At 35.8% G+C, this 20,172-nt stretch overlaps 1 protein-coding gene across 1 annotated transcript in view; it reads left to right on the top strand.

The window, feature by feature from the left end:
- RANBP9 (RAN binding protein 9) overlaps positions 1–20,172 on the top strand; it is a 92,788-nt gene that overhangs the window by 57,085 nt on the left and 15,531 nt on the right. Inside the window, exons 3-7 of the mRNA XM_014849548.3 lie at positions 2,808–2,860; positions 3,779–3,946; positions 8,353–8,375; positions 15,920–16,104; positions 18,913–19,025. Of these exons, the coding sequence (XP_014705034.3) occupies positions 2,808–2,860; positions 3,779–3,946; positions 8,353–8,375; positions 15,920–16,104; positions 18,913–19,025 (542 nt within the window). The remainder of the gene's footprint in view (positions 1–2,807; positions 2,861–3,778; positions 3,947–8,352; positions 8,376–15,919; positions 16,105–18,912; positions 19,026–20,172) is intronic.

The raw sequence follows: 20,172 nt of genomic DNA on the forward strand, positions 1-20,172 counted from the left end.
GGTCTGCGCCTGGAATCCAAACTGATGAATCCCCAGGCCGCCAAAGCAGAGCATGTGAACTTACCTGCTGTGCCACCAGGCCGGCTCCTCCAGCATTTCTTTTTGGCTGTTTTTAGAGTTTCGATGTAAACTTTTGTGAAGAATTTCTTTTCATTAATTTTATTCATGAGTTCATTGAACCGTCTTTCTGAATTTTCTTGTAACCTGTTGAGTTTCTTTATGATAACTATTTTGAATTCTCTGTTCTTCAAGTTGTACTTCTATGATTTCAGGATTGGTTTCTGTGGACCTGTCATTTTTCATCCATCCTTGAGTATTAATGTATTTCTCCATGGTATTAGGTGGGGTGACACTTTGCTGGTGCATAGTGGTAGTATCTGGAATACTGCCACCCCTGGGAGATGGTGGGGCAGGAGCTGTGTTTTCTGTACCTGCCACATCCATTGAAAGTTGTTCCTGTCCACTCAAAGTTATGCTGATAGGGCTCTCTGCATCTGCCCGTTGGCCACCGCTGCTTCACACTCGCAGGCACTCTGGTGTTGATCCTCTGCCCTGGCTTGCTGGCCGATCTATTGTACCAGTTGGGGGGAAGGTGCACTTTCTTTCGTACGTGCAATCCTGTGCATTCCCACTCTGCACTTACTGGTGGTCCACCTGGGCTGCTCAGCTTGGTGGGGGCACCCACGTGGTGTCTGAGCTGCCTTGGTGTGGGGCATTCTAGCGGGATGGGAACCAACTCTGAGAGCAAAAGCATTCCCTCAGAGGGCTTCCTGTTCCCCTGTCTCTTCCCAGAGTTGAGAGTCCTAGATCACTACCACTGGGGAGGGGGCGGAGATCCACTAACTCCTTCCACTGCTGCCTGAGAGTCCAGGCCCCCCACATTCATACGTATGGCTGCGCCAATCTCTCAGACATCAGTTGTGCTGTGTGGATGTCCATCTTTTGTTGGTTAGTGAGTGTCCTTTTCGTTGTATCTTAGTGGGGAGAGTCTAACGGAAGAGCTCATTCCGCCATGATGCCACCGCCACTCTCCTCAAACACAAATTTAATGGGTCCTCTTGACTAGACATGTGAATGTTGTGTCTTAATGTTTATCACAATTGTCTCACTTGGCACATGCTCTTTTTAGTAATATTGCTCTCATGAGTTCAGTTAACTGTGACTTTTAATATCTAGTAGGACAAACACTGTTACTTTTCTTTCAAAAAATTTCATCCTTTCTTGATCAAATATGAACTTTAAAATCATATTTTCCTGTTTCAAAAATTCATTTGGGTTCTATCTTAAATTTCATTATATGTATATATTAGTTTTAGAGAGATTGCCATTGTTATGCTGTCACGTTATCCAGATGCATAGCATGTCCATTTATTTACGGCTCTTGTCACATTGTTTTTGAGCCTTACTTGAGAGCTTTGTTCCTGTTATGGTTTCTGTAGTGATAGTGACTGGTACATTTACACACACCTCTTCCTTTTTTTAGCTGGTTATTACTTAGAAGAGAAATTAAACTGTTTTTCTTATATCCAGTCAGTTAAAATATCTAATTAATTCTAAAAGCTTTTAGTATATTTCATAGTTTTCTCTGTATGTAATCACAGCAACTACTAATAATTTTGTATCTTCTAATATACTGGTTATTTTGTGTTCTTATTTTATGAAATTATCTAAAACCTTCAAAACAACATTTAACCAGTTGTAGTCAGCCCCATGTTCCTGATTTTAATGTAAATGGCTTCAGTGTTTCACTGTTGAATATCTTGCTTGTTGTATTAAATTTGGAAAAAAGCGTGCATATTTATGTAGTTTCCTTTTAATCTTATGTTACTGAGTTTTTATTAGGAATAGTAGCTGAAATGCTCAAATGCCATTTAAATCTTGATACAGTTAGCCAGTTAGCCTTTTAAGAAACTGGATTCAGTATGCTCTTTTATTTAGTTCTTTTTTTTTGTCTATCAGGTTTTATTAATTTTATAAGCTTTTAAAAATGAATTGCATACCTTATAATTACCTTTCCCTCTTGTATTTCTTTTGTGGAGGTAATTTTGTTCTTCTAGTTTCATAAATTAATGAGTCTCCTGTTTAGGTTGATTTTCTCAATTTGCCAAAACACTTTTAGAAAACCAATATATGGATGCACTACAGTACACAGTTTTTTATTTTTGTTTTTTGGTGAGGAAGACTTACACTGAGCTCACATCTGTGCCAGTCATCCTCTTTTTTGTTGTGGGTCACCACCACAACTTGGCCACTGCCGAGCAGTGTAGGTCCACACGTGGGAACCGAATCTGGGCTGCCAAAGTGGAACACGCCAAACTTAACCACTAGGCCATGGGGCCTGCCCCAGTATACACTTTTTAGTGTAATTTTATTAAGTATTTCAGATATTTTTATATGAATTTGACATTTTTTCCAAATATGTATCTCTGTCCTTTTTGTGTGTGTGGTCTAGATTTTTCCTTTTGAAAACACATTTGTTTCTTATTTAATGTTTCTTCTTTCTTCCTCAAATCCTTCTATACTTTTTGTTAGAGGTCGTAATTCTAAATTCTTATGTGTAGATAAGTTGAAGAGATTTTTGTAGTTATTGGTAGAGTGCATAATTATTATTAATACTTTGAGTGTGTTTATGAATGATTGCTATATGAATTTACTGTGAATCTGGGTTTATTGTTGCTTAGAATTGCCCTTTTTGCTGTTTAATGAATTGTAATAACTCTTGTACCTACCCTATGATAATGTTGAAAGTGTTTGGTAATTTATACATATGTGACTATAATAGTCTGCTTTTCTCTTTTTTTTAACAGTTACATGGGAATTGGTCTTTCTGCTCAAGGTGTGAACATGAATAGACTACCAGGTACACTTGTAATTGGATTATGGTACAATCTTATGGGTAACTCCTTCTGGCTAAAAATTTCAGATAATAACTTGAAATAGTTAAATGGTATTTAACTGATTGCTTTTCTATTTTTAATAACCTATACCATGAGTTCAAAGTGGAAGCTGAGTGGTTTTAATAAATTCAAATTTTATGCTATTTAGCAAAACTGATATATACTATGTGTTGTTTTGTTTGTTGCTTTTTTGTTTTGTTTTGCTTTTTTGGTGTTTTTAACTTACGGTACGTAGTCATGTCAACTACTTTAAATATTTTAACATGGTTGGTTCTGTTTGCTACCCAACACATTCCTGGCTTTTAACCCATTTTTAGTTGTTTAATATTCTGGGAATGTGACTGATATTAAAAGTAAACTAAGGAAGGTGTGAATTGAGATGGCAGAACTGTTTCCAAAAACCATTAATCAGTGGAAATGATTGATTCTTGAATTTTATTTTCTGATATTCTGTTTACTAATGTTAAAAATTAATTTTGGGGGCATGTTTTTGAGAATAGACAGCAAAATCTTCTATTTTATATTAAACTGGCTGTGTGAGTGTGTGTTTAAACCAAATCAAAGCAAAATTCCTTTGGTCTATTAGCAAAGGAAATATGCATGGAAAATGTGTCTTGCTATGTTTATTTTTTTTCTGGTAGGAGTCTTGTCTGTTTAATACATGTTTTAGTGTTCTGTATGGGAAATTTATTTTCCTTAATGTTGTAAATGGTGTTTTAATACAGAAAATAGTGTAATTGTTGATAATTTAAATCTGTATTTGGGAATTTTATCTTTGTACTAGCTGTTGTACTGTTCTTGCTTGTCATAATCTTAGTGATTAGCTCTAACACAGAGGATCCTTACTTTTCGTTGTAAATATACTGGAACTTTCTCTTTAGGCTGGGATAAACATTCATATGGTTATCATGGGGATGATGGACATTCATTTTGTTCTTCTGGAACGGGACAACCTTATGGACCAACTTTTACGACTGGTGATGTCATTGGCTGTTGTGTTAACCTTATCAACAATACCTGCTTCTACACCAAGAATGGACATAGTTTAGGTACTAAGATAATGTATTGCATGTAAAATAACCAAATATTGTGATTATTGTACTTACAGCACAGTAGTCATGTTTGTTATATAATCCTCCTTTATAAATAGATGCCTCTGGAAATTACTTTTTTGTTCCTTCCAGGTGGAGGTTGAGGAAATTGTGAAAATTTGTATTTTGTGAAGGCCACATTGTATTACATGTATAGCAATAACCATAGAAATGATGCCCATGCTCAGATATTTACTCCAGTAATAGAAATGCTAAGTGTTTGCTGCTTTGCTTTGAATCAAGCCCTTCACAGTATGATCTCTAGGTAGCAGGTGCTAAGAATGAAGGGCTGTCAGTTTTTAGTATAGTATGAGGGTAGGCACAAAGGATGGAAAAGCTTGATGCTGTCACTCAGGTGAAGGGCACTGACACACTAAAAGGTCAGGCCTCCTAACAACGATTGATGAAGGATGGTGACTACAACTGAGTTTTGCAAAAGGAGCAGAATTAAGCAAATAACAGCAAAACTTCTGAGAATAAAAGGTGGCAATTAAGAAATAAATAAACGCAGATTAATGAAAACATGAAGAAACATGTCCTTTGAAAGACTAATAGAAAATTAAGGTTCTTTAGTCAAACATGCACCTGTAGCACTTCAAATTTAAAATTGCGTATGGTTGTTATGCGCGCTTTTCTTAGAAATGTTTTTGGTTTTTATATTATAGATAAATGATAGATTGATGCTTTAAAAATAATAAGGTTTCGCATTACTTTTATTGTTTTAAACATCCTTGACTCAGCAAATTATTTTTGATTAGGTGGAGTGAAAGGAGGCAAAAACTGAGTAACCCCAGAAGACAGAAATTTCAGTTTGCTTATAAATAGTATTTAAAAATTAGGCTGCAAATAGTATGCTTAGACATAAAATAGATGTTCTTTAATATAATACAAAAACTACTTTTTCTGTCATTTCTTAGGAGAAAATTCTAAACTTATGGCTATATTGATAATAGTTATTCTTTTTTAGTGTCTCAGGATGCTCCTAATGTAAAGTCAGTGTCTTCAAATTTTTATTCAGCTTAAAACTTTTCCTTCTGATTATTAATATTGATTCTGAAGTCCTGTGTTATCCAACTTAAAGGTTATCCCAAGTCCGCAGAAGATCCTTATATTCTCATTGATACAAGAATGTTGATAAAGATGCCATGCAAATCATGTGTATTTGTGATTTGATTGTTTTGGCCAGCTGGTTTCCAGAAGGATGTAGCCCCTTTAGTTTATCCATTGTTACTATTCTGGCTCTGACTTATAAAGCAGTTAACTGGGATAGTCTTAGCTGGCTTGGCTGCTTAAGATATGTATGACCTTGAATGAAAACAGAAGAAATCTGCTTTTAGGTATGACCTTTGGTTCAAAAATGCAAAAGACTTATTTTTAAAACCAAAATTAGTCTTTTTACAGTTCTTTACACTTTGTTCTAGAGAAGAAATTTTATTTTGCAAGGTGGGAAGATCATAGGTGATGTGACTTTATTTTTTTTCTATTAGATTTTCAGAAACCTTATAAACTGAAAATTTCTCTTGAGTAAGAAAGCTATTTTAAAGATGTGAGCTGCTTTTTAAGAAAAAGGTACCTAATCATGGAATCACATTCTAATTTTAAGTAAATTTGCAACATCTGGCATTATTCCTAAGTTTAATAAATATGTTTTTGGCCCAGAGAGAAGCATTATAACAGTGGTTAATATGGGTTCTTTGGTTGTCTGCGTTTGTCTCCTGGCTTGGGCCCTGTGACCATTTGCAGGTTACTTAACCTCTCTGTGCCTCAGTTTGTAAAATAGGGTCATTATGATACCTACCTTATTAAGGTTATTAGAGTAAACTGAAATGAGGCATGCGAAGTTCTTAGGTAATTGCCTTGCGCATAGTGAGTACTCACTAAATGTTTATTACTGTTTGCCAGCCTCTGGGCTGGGTGCCAGGGACACAGTGGTAAAACTTTGGTAAGCAGAGATTACTCCTCTAGAGCAGAAGTCAACAGGCTATGGCCCATGGGCCAAATCAGTCTTTCATCTGGTTTTTAAATAAAGTTTCATTGGAATGCAGCGACACCCGTTCTCTTCTGTGCTGTGTATGGCTGCTTGCCTGCTACAATGGCAGAATTGAGTAGTTGTAACAGAGACCATGCAGCCTAGAGAGCAGAAAATATTTATTCTCTGGCCTTTTACAGGAGAGGTGTGCTGACCTCTGGTGCAGATTCTAGCATCTAGAGATAAAGTATTATTCAAATAGTTACTGTTCCCTTGTACTTCTCAAAGGGGATAATTTCTACACAAAAGCTGACACATCTTTAGTTTCTGTGTCATGAAGGTTTTCACAATATCTGTTAACTTACCATATAAAGAGAAATGGAAAGGCTGACCTGCTGGGGTAGTGGTTAAGTTCACATGCTCCACTTCAGTGGCCTGGGTTTGTGGGTTCAGATCCTAGGCCTGGACCTACACACCACTCATCAAGCCATGCTGAAGTGGTGTTCCACACACAAGATAGAGGATTGGCACAGATGTTAGCTCAGGGAGAATCTTCCTCAAGCAAAAAAAAGAAAAAGGAGAAATGGAAAGATTTTTATTTGAGAAAGTAATTGAAAGAGAAACATTTCGGTATCTAGGTTAACTTAATTTGAATTTTTTTGATTTTATTGAATATCATTCATCACCTGAAAATCAGTTTTCAAAAAGCCTTTTGAGAAATCAGGAAATTAGAAATATAAAAAATTGTTTTATGTGTAAAATTTAAATAATTATACCAACTTGTTAAAGGACCATCTTTTTGTTGTCTGAAATTGTATAGGTTGTGGTAGCTATATTTGGCAATGTTCAAAAATGTTAATCTATGGAATTAAGTTGGATTTTTTCATTAGAGTTTTTGATAAAGAGTGAGGATTTCAGTAATTACTGACAAAGGAATTTTTTTGCTAAAACAGTATAAATTTAGACAATCTTTGTTATAAATAGACATCTTTAAGGAAAATAATTGATTAGGCTGCTATTTTGTGAAAAATGGTAAAGATATGTGTGATAATACTTAATTTATTCTCTGTTTTCTGTATCCTTTTAGTTTTCTGAAATTTATAGAATAAATTTTCATTTTTGGCCCACAGTTACTTTGCTTTCTATTTATTAATGAAGCTAAGCTAAAAGTAATCAGAATGTTCTATGGGGAAGGGGAATCTATCTTTGCTCTCCTTTTGACGAGCCTACATGAATTTACTGCTTGTTTTTAAAAGTCATAAAAACAGGACTTTACAAAGCACCATTTTTATACATTTATTTAAAAACATGTAGTAGAGATTTATAGTCAGTGTGTCTTTTAACTTTATTACTTTAATAAATAGAGTCAGTTAGTTGTGTTTGCCTGCTGCTACACCACAGTGGCAGAGCCATAGACTCTCAAGTGGGAAGAGACCTTAAAGATAGTTTAACGGAAACGCCCTCATGTGTTAGCTGGTGATCAGCACTGTAGAGGCGGTGGTGCTGGTGTGGTTTCTTTGTTTTAATGAATATGTGGCCAGAAGAATTGAGATTAACTGACTCACTAACACCACCCCCTCCTGTTATCCAAGAACTGAGTCTTTTTAAACATATGAATGAGGTCCTACAGAAATATTTGGTTTATTATCTTATTTTCAGCTAGGTAATATATTTACATATTTGAAGGGAGATTATTAAATCATCACTTTGAGATTCCAGTAGATTTATTCCAGTGATATTGCTGTCTTTCAAGTGTATTTGGAATATGACTGTGTTGAAATCACTGACAGGACATTCAAGAGAAGTTCTCACTGTATAAATTTTTATCTTTTGAAGGAGGAATTGATTTTTTTCTCCAGAGTAGTCAAAAGTTATTTAAGAGTGTACTTGTATAAGAAATTTTTTTTAAGAAGCAAAAGTGCTGTATTTTCCATTGTTCACCTTTTTTTAATAGCAGAAAATCTCTCCTTTCCCTTCCCCCCCAAATTATTTAAAAGCTAAATTTAGGTGAGGAAGATTAAATGATAAAGCTGGATAAAGCAGTTGGGTGCTGGTCCAAAATCAACTGTGACTGTTTTGCAACCAGTTTTCTTATGTGGCTCCTAACATAGCTTTGAAGAGCTATCTGAAGTCATTTCAGAAACCCTGAAGGCCATAGCAGTACCCCAGAAATAACGCTGGTGTGTGACTAGCAAGGATGGTAATCTTGAGAGGGGACAGCATTCACTCAGACCTCTGTCAGTGTTACTAAGAAAAAATTAGGCTTGTTATTTTATGTTTAGGCTTTTAATTTTTTCTTATGTCTTTCTTTCCCTTATTTTTAGTTAGAAGTTCAGCATGTCACCAAAGTATGCCTTTGAAAAACAGCATCTAATGCCACTTTTTTTTTTTTTAGGTATTGCTTTCACTGACCTACCGGTAAGACACAATTTCTTTTAAAAGCAGTTTTACATTTTTAATTAAAAGAAATATAAAGAAACTAGTACAAACCGTGTTTAGAATGCAGTCTTATTGATATTTATTAGGTTTATATGTCATGCGTAGAATAGTGATCCTTTTTCTAGCCACCATTGCAGAAATTCAGCTCCAGATTGCGCTGGACACCATTGCACAAGAGAAGTTTGTTGTAGCTAAGGAATAAATCAGAAATGATTACTTAAAATACACTCTTTAATGTCAGTATGCATTCATTCGAAATATGTTTTTTTGGTTATTGGGTTTTTCAGCCAATTATAGTAGTTTATTCAGTATGTGTGTGTCTATGTATATATATGTCTATATAGACACACACATATATACATGTCTATATATACACATATACTGTGTGTGTGTGTATATATATATATATACTGTGTGGCAGGTTCTGTACTTGGGATACATCATTCAACAAAACAGGTAAATGTCTCTGTTCTCTTGGAGTATTCAAGCTGGAGAAGTTTGAGAATAAACAATACATTAAAAAATAAGTAAATTGTAACATATTTTAAAAGGTTTTAAGTACTTTTTAAAGAAAGAGAAAAACTAGAGCATGGGAGTACCAAAGACAGAATATGGTTATACAGTTTGAGCAGAGACTTTTGTGGAGCAAGAATGTCCAAGCAGAGGCAACAGTTAGGGGAACAGGGCTAGAGCAGGATGGCAGCTGGCAGGTTTGAAGAACAGCATGAAGTGAAGTGGAGAGATGTGAGGAGGGCGGAGAGCGGTAGGAGAGTGGTAGGAGGCGCGTCAGGGACAATGACTGGGGAGGGCGAGCTGCGGCCTCTAGCCCTTGAGGGCCATTGTAAGGACTTGGGCCTTTACCCTGAGTGAAATACAGAGTTTTAGTTATCACGATATAACTTTAGGTTTTAAAGGATCACTGGCTGCCGGGTGGAAAACAGACTGTCAGGGGTAGTAAGAGTAGAAGCAAGCAGACCTGTGAGGGGCTGTTGCAGAAATTCAGGCCAGAGACGACGGTAACTCACATCACTAGAGATGTAAGAAGCGGTTTGATTCTAGATAGCTGGTTTACCGCATGTAAGATTATCAATTGTAATACGCATCATATATAACACCGAGGGGGAAAAGCTAACAACCTATGATATGATGCTTTCTTATCACTTAGAATTTTTATATTCACTGAATGATCTCTTGGAGTATTTAAATATAAATTTTTTAAATCAGTATCACTTGTTGCACACCTAAAAATGATGAAATAAGCAATATAAATTGATTAAGGTATTTGTCAAACTTCTTTGCATTTGGACTCCAACCTTTTAAACTGCTTTTTTAGAATGGATGTCTGTGGTTTTCCACATGGTGTTATCTTCTGTGCCGTCAGGAACATTTCTTACGAGCTCTTCTTCCACGCTGCTGATCGCATGGTGCAGGTTCTGATGCTGTCACTTTCTTAGTATTACCAGAAGGTATTAACTGAAGGTTTCCTAACAACAGCCAGGGCTCTGATATTCCTTAGTCAGTTGGTCCTTAAGAGGCTTGTTGACTAAAATGTCTCCTTGGTTACAGTATCCAGCTGTTTCACTAGGTGGAACAATCAAGTCCCAGTTTTCGGTGAGCTCGTTCTTTAACAGATTCCCACCTGTGCAGGCAGTGACAGCTGCTCCATGGCGGCTGCCTGACCAGATGTAAGATGCCGTCGATTACAATACAGTCCAGTTCCAGATGTGTTTTGACAGAGGTGACAGGAGACCCGGGCAGAGAACAGACACCCAGTCTATAGATTAATATTCCTGAAGAAAATCCTAGAAAAAAACAGAATAAATTAGAGTTGTAGTAGAAAACAACTTTGCTAAACCAAGGAAAATTTGGAGTCTACATGTAGACCAAAATTTTTCACCAAGAAGCATTATTTAATGAGCAGTGATGGAACAAGTGTTTATCTTTTTGAAAAAATATATATAATTTTAAGATTTGTGTCCATATTTATACCAAAGTAAGTTCCAGATGCATTAAAGAGTTAAATGAATAAATAAATAAAAATGATTTTTTAAAAAAATCCAACTGAAAGCAAAGAGGATTTTCTAATGGAGTGGATGTGACAATGTGAGAAAGAGAGTCTGACTTTTAAGATTTTTGGCCTGAAGAATTGGAAAAATGGAGATGCCAGTTAGATTAGGGAGAAGGCCGTTTACAGGTGGAGCAAGTTTTGAAGGGGGAGATCCATTAAATGAGTTGTCAGATGTACATTTGGCTACACAAGCCTGAAATTCAAGAGAGTGATCTGGGCTGGAGATGAAAATTTGGGAGTTGTTGGCATTTTGGGGTTTAAATTTAAAGTCATGGGACTGAGTGAGATCAACAAGGGAGTGTGTGTAGACAGAGAAGAGAAATGGACCAAGGACTGAGTTCTGGGGCATGCCATATTTGGGAGAAGAGAAGGAACCAGCAAAGGGAAATTGAGAAGGAGCAATCAGTGAGGTAAGAGGAAGACAAAGAATTGAGTGTTCTCAAAGCCAAGCGAGGAAAATACACCAAGAAGGAAGGAGTAATCAGCTATGTCAAATACCACTGTGATACATCCCATAAGATAAGGACCAAGGATTGACCAGTGGATTTAGCAGAGCGGAGTCACTTGTGACCTTGACAAAGTTTCAGCAGAGCGACGGTGAAATCCTGATTGGAAAGGGATTAGGAGGGAAATTATAGAGTGTGGACAACTTGAGAGGATTCTCACCACAGTGGGGAGTAAACAAATAGGATGTAGTAGGTGGGGGCGGAAGTGGGGGCGATAGAAGATTTTTCATTAGATTGAGCAGGATGTTTGTTTGGTGATGAGAATGATTCAGTAGCAAGCAAAACAGTCTGTGTAGTGTAGAGAGAGGAAAAGTAGCATAGTGACCCTACCCTTGAGTGGACAGGTGGGTCTGTGATGGCGTGTCCAGGTGGAGGAGGGCAGGCTTCAGAGAAGAGCGTCTGTGGTGGAGGGGGTGCAGAGAGTAGGGGCTCTGCTGATAGGTGGGTTGATGTGGTTGGGACTGTTTGCAGAGGTTTTGGTAAGACTCAGTTTCATTTGGAGTTGGTTAAGGTGCTCAGTAGCTGGGGGTTTCGTTGTTGGTTTTTTCTCTTTTTGTGGCACTAAGCAAGTAAAACCAACTTGTCAGAGCAAGCAGATTTTTTGTTAGTGTTTGTTTCTCCTGGGTAGACAATGATGGTCGTTTGGGAAAGGCTTAGCTGGTTTTAGACATGTTGACTATTTTTGTCTTGCCTTCTAATCATTTTTTGTCCCTCTTTAGAATCGCCAGTTCTGGTTTTTGCCTTGTCTATAATTAGCCTGTGGTGATGTTCAGCTTTGTAACAGTGAGTGAAGTGGTGGTGAAGGTGGTTGTTAGAAGTGTCCTTTTAATATAGTGGTTCTGAGAGTGCTTTATTTTTATGACTGTGAGACCTTCTGGGACTTCCACATGCAACGTATCACTCTTCCACTTAAAAAGGAAGGAAAAAGTTGGTCTTTCCCTTAAAGGCACCGTGGAACATATGTTTATAGTGATCTCTCTCTAGCCAGTTGCGGCATTAAATCCTGGTAGAGAGCACCTTTTAGAGAAGTTCACCTAGACTGTTTCACCTGTCATGTGATGTCAAGTGTTTATACAGTTTTGAAAACTTTAGAGCTTTTTCAGGATCATCTTTCTCCCCCAGCTCACCTCACCAATTTGCGAGATGTCCATCTGTAAATTGATTGATTCAGTTAGGGATTAGATAAATTCCTTTTGTGATAGAAACTGTTCTCATTTAAGATGATGCTACTTTCCAGTTCCTTAAGCTGATTTGAAATCTGCTTTTTATAGATGCATTATTTGCTTTTCACTTTCATTAGAAAAAAGTCTAATAGAACAAAACTGTGTTACTGAGAACATGATTTTATTTTGTTTATTTAGCTTTTGAGTAGTATTTTTAGTATCCGTCTTTATCTTTTTCATAGCTTAATAGAAATGAGGAAATCTGTTTTTCTATTCTCTTCATAGAGACTTAAATTATTCTCTCTTTTGTCTAATTCTACATAGGCAGGAGGTTTTTGTTTTTTTGTTTTTAATTTAGAAACAGTTTCCTGGAAAACATTGTTTTACATAAATCCATAATCTACATGCATGCTACAACATGGATGAACCTTGAAAACATTATGCTAAATGAAAGAAGCCAGTCCCAAAAGACCATATATTGTATAAATCCATTTGTACGAAATGTAGGCAAATCTGTAGGGTCAGAAAGTGATTGTCAGGGCTTACTGGAATGGGGATATGGGGAATGACACTGATCGGTACAGGGTTACTTTTTAGAGTGATGAAAATGTTGTAAAATTAGATAGTGGTGATGGCCGCACAACTCTGTGGTGTACTAAAAGCCATTGCATTGTTGCATTCTACTTTTAGAAATCTAGAATCCAGCAAGTTAAAAATTCTGTTATATCTTTTAAAATTTATAGCTTCACCAGTTAAGGACTGTGTCCTTAATCCTTTTACCTCAAATTCTTCAGTTTTAAGGTTAAGTGGTATAAAAATTATAGTTACTTTTCATTTAGCCGAACTGACTTTATCATTTTCAGTTTTTTATCACTTTCTGGTTATAGAAGTAACATATAGTATTAAATATTCAAATGATAAAAGAAGTGTTTATAAATACAGAAGTGTACAAAAGAGGAGTTCCTCATAATCCCAGCCTCTGTAGATGTGATAACTGTTAACTTGAGTGTATATCCTTCCAGATCTGTTTCTAAACCTAAGTTAGCCAGTATTCCGTTATTTAAATGTTTACAGAGAAGATGGGATCGTAGTTTATGCACTATTCTATAGCTTGCTTTCTTCATTTAGTGATATATATTGGACACCTTTCCATATCAGTAAGCAATTTTTTTACCCTTTTTCCTTGTTTTTATAATATCTTACTGTAAAATGTTCTATCACAATTCTAACATGCACATTTCTTCATATTTTCACATTTGTGAAGTGGAGATGCATCTTAGAATATATGGCTTGTCAGAGTTTAATGGGCAGTATTTTTTCTTAGGCATAAAATATTGGTATATGTTACAATTATTGGAGTCTGAGCTTCAATGAATGTGGTATAAAAAACCACCCTTGGATGGACACTTTTTAAAATTTTTTATTTGCCATTACAAATAATGCTGTAGGATGTATATCTTTGCACATGTTTGTTTTTCTGCAGGATTAAATTCTTACAAGTGAAATGGCTTCGTCAAATTTAATAGATTTTGCCAAACTTCTTTCTTAAAATGTTAGACCAGTGTGCATTTCTGTGTCCAGTGGTGAGAGGGCTTATTTTCTCAACCTTCGTCGACACTGGGATTCTCAGTCTTTTAAATACTAATCTGATATGCACAGAGATGATCTTGTTTTCATTTGCATTTTAGAAAATTGAGCAAGGTTAAGATTTGGAATATTGATCCTTCTTTACATGTGTGGCAGGTTTTTTTTAATAACGTCCGTTTGTCTTGACATTTATGGCGTGTTTTGTCTCGGAAATTTTAAACTTTTTTACGGCACAATTTTATTAAAGTATTCATGAATGTTGATTTTCTTTTATATTGTTGCTATAATTAGTTTCCTGAATTTGTCAAGGAAATTTAGAGTAGCAAACCGTTTTAAAAGCATCTCTTGACAATGCTGAATGTCAGAATTATATCTGCTTAGGAACAGGATTGCCTTTTACTCTATTGATATCTTTATTAAGTGTATTTGGCTTTATATACTTTTGTTTTAAAGTATCATAATTTTGCAGTGGATTTTGATGGAAAGAATACTGTACTAGAAGTAGAGAGACATGAGTTTTTTTCCTTTATGTGTGTCCTTAACAAGCTGTGTCTTTTGGAAATTTCTCTCAAACTCTTCAGGTCTCAGCTTTCTCGCTGATGAAATGAGAAGGTTGTAATAAGTATCTCACTTATCTTCGGCTTAGAGTTCCATCAGCTTGCTAGTTTTGTTGCTGAGGAATCAGTACATTCGCGAAAATTGCACTACCATTTATTTCCCTAATACACTGTGACTCTGTTTCTCAGTATTTTAAGACAGTACTCCGTTTGTTTCTGATTTTGGTTGCTTGGTTGATCAGTTGTTTTTAAACACATCCTCTTAGCTTTTTGCTGTGAAACTGTCTAAGCATCTTATATTTACACACAAATTATCCTCTCTTAATCCTTTCTGGATTTTGTGCTGGAAATACTTGTGATAACCATTAAAGCAAAGAAATAAGGCAGAAATACGGAGAACAAAGATGAAGTACGATTTAGAGTTATTGGAAGAACAAGTCAACATAAATTTGGTGTCAGATAAAAACTGTGTTCCATGGGCTGGCCTGATTGCCGAATGGTTAAGTTTGCGCTCTGCTTCAGTGGCCCGGGGTTTCGCTGGTTCAGCTCCTGGGCGCAGACGTGGCACTGCTTATCAGGGCACGCTGAGGTGGCATCCCACATGCCACAACTAGGACACACAACTGAAATACACAGCTATGTACTGAGGGGATTTGGGGAGAAAAAGCAGAAGAAAAAAAAAGATTGGCAGCAACAGTTGTTAGCCTCAGGTGCCGATCTTAAAAAAAAAACAAAACTGTTCCAATCCCACCTGCCATAGTGTAGAATGACCATGAGCAAGGTAATTTACCCCCTAATCCTCAATTTCTATATCTTTGTAATGCAAGTAATAATAATTACTTCACGGGATTGTTATAATGATTAAACCCTGCCATTTAGTAGACTTGCGGTAACTCATTCCTCCTTTAGATGAAACAACTAGTGATGAGCCGAAAGGACTCCTGTATTTTTTGTCTACTTGAAACTATTAAACTTGATTGTTTAGCCTCAAAATCTTAGAATATACCAAAATGCATTTCTTTATGAATTTGAATATTTAAATCTACCCTTTTCCTCTCTTGAAATGTGTGCGTTTGAGTCTTTTACTTTTATATAGAGAATCCCCAGTCTGAATGGCACTGTTTTGCTTACAATTAAGTTCTTATCACTATGTCTTTATAAAAAGTGTCCAAAATGTACAGATAGGTGGGATTAGTAAACTTAAAATAGTACACGCCCAGTTAGGATTGTACTTCTGTGGTAACTAGTTTTTATATGCAGTTTCTGTATCACATGCATCATATATAAAAGGATAAACCTGACTTGTGTGCTTATACTTGAATCTGTGGAACCACCATATGACAGATTCTTAAGAGCAAGAATTATGCTTATTAGAAGTATGATTGCACATGTTCTCTGAATAAATAAAATAAGTGGCGTAGGTTGTTTCATAGTTTTTTCTTGATGATTAGATTACAGGAAATAGTATTTTTTATGCAGTATATAGTGTATTTTAGATCATTGCTTTAGTCTTCCTCTACTAGTTTTTGGTTGAGATTTAAAAATATTCGTGAAGTTTGTAGTTCTGTTATTTTAAATTTGAAAGAACAAATGTCTTTAACATAAAAGGGATAGATGCCTATTGAAATATGTTGTCTTACAGCCAAATTTATATCCTACTGTTGGGCTCCAGACACCAGGAGAAGTCGTCGATGCCAATTTTGGGCAACATCCTTTTGTGTTTGACATAGAAGACTACATGCGAGAGTGGAGAACCAAAATACAGGCGCAGATAGACCGGTTTCCTATTGGAGATCGAGAAGGAGAGTGGCAGACCATGATACAAAAGTAAGTGAAGAAATCTGAAGTGACGTTATTCAAAAGTACAATTTTTATAGAATATTTTAATTCTTTTGGTATAAAAGAATATTTGCTCAAGCTTTTTAATCTACTAATTTATATCCTAATAATTTTAATGTATTATTGATTATATTTTAATCTCATAAAAAGTAATTTTCTCTAAAACAATTAAAAATATAATGTTGGATTTGGAAATGGCTCACTTGCAGAATTGTATTTTAGTCTGACTTGTTGATTTGAAGGAAGAAATCAGGTGACACTAGATCACTTGTTAGGTTAATTCCTTTGCTGTCCTTAGTAGTAGGATTTAATGATTTCCATAGGTTACATGATTCAGCTATTAATAATTAATGCCCATGCAAAAGATAAATTCAGAAAGATTATTTAGATTGTGTAATTCAGGATCTGTGGTTTTTGGACATGAACTTGGTTGTGTTGTTCAGCAATAGTTCAAATATTTATGGGGAAAAATTATTGTTTTGGTAAGAATAAGCATCAAAATAATGGTATCATTTATGTACAGGCTTGATATGTACATTTCCTGTTTCAGGATTCGGCTAAATTTTTTCAGTGAATGGGTTGGTTACTCTGTAAGAATGTCAGCTATTTTTGCTCACTAGGATCCTTTTTCTACTAAATATCTATTATTTGTCGTGTAGATTCAGGGAGATAATAAATGCTCGTATTCTGAATAGTAAAATCTGACCAAAAGCCTCCAGCTTGAGGAATTTTAAAAAATCTTACTAATTATTTTTAATGCCATTTACTTGTACATGCTGTTATTAGATGTTCAAGAGAAAGTAACAGGAATGAATGAAGACCAAGGCACAGGAGTATGGAGTTATGATTCCTAAATGCGGGATAAGTACTAAGGATTCAATAATCACGATGGTGGAGGATGGGCAACAGCAGAGCAAACAATAGGTGTCAATAAAAGTACTATATTTTTTATTTTTTGAGAAATCTCCATACTGTTTTCCATAGTAGCTGCACCAGTTTGCAGATTTCAATAAAATAATTGAAAAATAACAAACTACAACAAATAAAAGTACTATACAATGAATAACCTTTATCTCATTCTTTACAAAAATTTTCAGCTTGTTTTAGTGAATACTTAGCTGATAATTTTTGTCTACTTTTTAATGAAAAAGTGGAATTTCATTATGGGAGTCAGCAGGAAAATATAATTCCTGTGACAGTCAACTTTAGACTGTACCTTTGCTGAAAGGCTGGAGATGACGTAGTACGGAACAGCAGCTCTTAAACTTTGAGGCAGCGTAGCCTTTTTAAATAAATACCGATAAGTTTAAACGGTCGTTTTCACTACTGTAACCTAACCCAAGAAGATAGCAAAGGCTTTCAGATACCATCAGTCTGACACATTCACCTTAAATGTCTGTATAATTGCTCTGAACAGTCTTAAATTTACAAATCTAATAAAACTTTTTGTGTGTGTTTTTTGGAGGAGATAATGATTGGAAGACATGGTGCTGATTCTGAAAGCATGCTTCTTCCCTAGAGCTGTTACCATCTGGGAGAACAGAGCCTCCACGCTAGCATTTCTGTCCGGCACAGTTGAAGAACAGTGAACCCAGCCTCAGAATCCCATAGTTGCCATGAGTTAGAGCTAGGATAGGGTGCTCTCCTGGGGTTACATCCCTTTAATGCTTTAAAAATGATTGCCGTGGAGCATCATGGCAGGATAGTAGCAAAGGAAACATTATTTATCTTAGTCCTTTAGCCAGAGTTCAGTGAGGGCCCCCAACTTTACTCCGTTCTTCACAAAACTGACACCATGACCTCCTGGGAAGTCCATTTTAAAAGGTTCTTCCTTACCCTCTTAAATTAGTTTGAACAGTTAGATGAAATAAACTGAAAAAATCTGTTTCATGGAGATTTCCCCCATGCCCTCTCAGTCTTGCTTTCCTGAACCACTGCTTCCTGTCATTTTCTACCAGGCCGTTATTAACGTCAGATGGAGGCAGGATTAAAGGTTGAATATTTAGATATATTAGCTGTTTGATTTGATATTGTTGAATCAGCCCGTCTTTCTACATTTTGTGGTTAGATGTAAATATGTGTTTTGACCACTTGGTGGCTTTTAAAAAAATAAACTTGTTCTTTGGAAGTGTGTCACTTACATGTAAGTCATCTTTGAGTAATTAATCTCCTATGCACAGCCATACTGATTGAGATTAGAAGGCTGACTCCTCATTGCTTAGAGTTATCACCCTCATAGACTTTGTTCTGGAAGATTCTCTCTCCAGGTCCACCTTAGTATTTCTTGTGTTCGCACCTGGTGATCCCATCTCATGTAACTGATGGGCAAAGAAAGTGGTTGAGCTCTGGAACACAAAGAGTTAATCTGTTATTTTTTAAATTGTTTTATTTTACAAAATGCCAAAACTTTACTGGAATAAGTCATATGATAAAGGTGAAGCAGAAATTATGGTTAGTAGGATTGAATATGAGGATGGGAAATAATAGGAAAGGACCTGGGGACAATAGGGTGCCAAGAATCAAAGAAAGTCATTTAATGTCCTTGATTCTCTGGTAATATTTATTCTTAGGGAGAGTAGTCTCAACACAGCATTTGCAGTTAGCTTTTTGGAAATACCATATGAATAGAGCAAAATGATTTTTTGAACTTACTTTAAAGATGAGGTTGTTAAAGCCTTAATTGTTTCAAGGGAATAGGTTGGTTTTGTAATACTGGAGTCGACCTTGTTATATAAATTGTAGCATGAAGCATGTATTCTCTTGACTAAAAGACGTGTTTCTTCTTTTTATTTTAAGAATGGTTTCGTCTTATTTAGTCCACCATGGGTACTGTGCCACAGCAGAGGCCTTTGCCAGATCTACAGACCAGACCGTTCTAGAAGAATTAGCTTCCATTAAGAATAGACAAAGTAAGGACCCTGTGGTGCATGGCTAACACTTGTTTTCAGATTATAGGTGTGGTTACATTGATATTTAGAAATTTAATTTTTTTAGTTAAAACATTTTCAAATATACGAATTTAAAATTGATGCCTCTGAAATTTATTTTTATTGACATTTTTGAAGATCACCTTTAAGAAATTCACATAGGACTGTGTTAGTGTTTTCAATGTAGAAAGATACAATTTTGGAGAAATTTTTGTAAGAGATGTCTACCGTTTTTCCTTTAAAAATGTTTTCTTGAGCTTTCAGAAAGTAAACATTTAATGAAGTGTGTTTTTTTTTAATTGGTAAAGTAGTCCCATGATTAGCTGTTAGTGGAGATAATATGTAAGAGAAATTTAAATATCTTTGCATTTAAATTGCTATCTAAATTTCAGATAGTATTGATCTTAAATATGTATTGTTTAGGTCCTAGTGCTTGTGGCCAGAGCTGTCTAACAAGGGCAGGTCAGCATGATGACTGTTGCACAGTTAGCCGTCCTAAAATTGGTCAGGGAGGGTATGACTTGATGAGAGCATAGGGATAAAAACAAAACATGATGAATGAAATCATGACGGATAAAAGCAGATTTTTTTTATAGGTCAAACTGCTATAGCACCGATTACACTGTGTTGTAGCTAAGTGTATGCCTGTCTTTCTCACTGCGTTATAAACTCCGGTGAACAGGAGATGATCGCTTAGTTTTTTCCTGTCCTTATCTAATTTAACAAATGTCTGACCACAGGGAATGCTGAGTGAGTGTCTGCTGAATTCAGATCTTACTCAAAAGCTAGCATTCTTTTTTCACTTGATCAAAAGGTTATTGTATTTGAGAAGACGTTTTGAATATTATTTCTTTGTTTCCTATGATCTTTTTTTAAAAAACCACTTTCCTGAGATATGATTGACATATTAAAAGCTGTATATGTTTAGTGTACAGTTATGCATTGCTTAATGTTGGGGATGCATTCTGAGAAGTGCATCATTAGGCTGTTTCATTGTGTGAACATCATAGCGTGTACTTACACAAACCTAGACAGTGTAGCCTACTACGCACCTAGGCTCTATGGTACTAATCTTATGGGACCACCGTCGGATATGCAGTCCATCGTTGACAGAAACACCGTTACGTGG

Source organism: Equus asinus, chromosome 8, assembly GCF_041296235.1.
Source record: "Equus asinus isolate D_3611 breed Donkey chromosome 8, EquAss-T2T_v2, whole genome shotgun sequence".
Classification (NCBI taxonomy): Eukaryota; Metazoa; Chordata; class Mammalia; order Perissodactyla; family Equidae; genus Equus; species Equus asinus.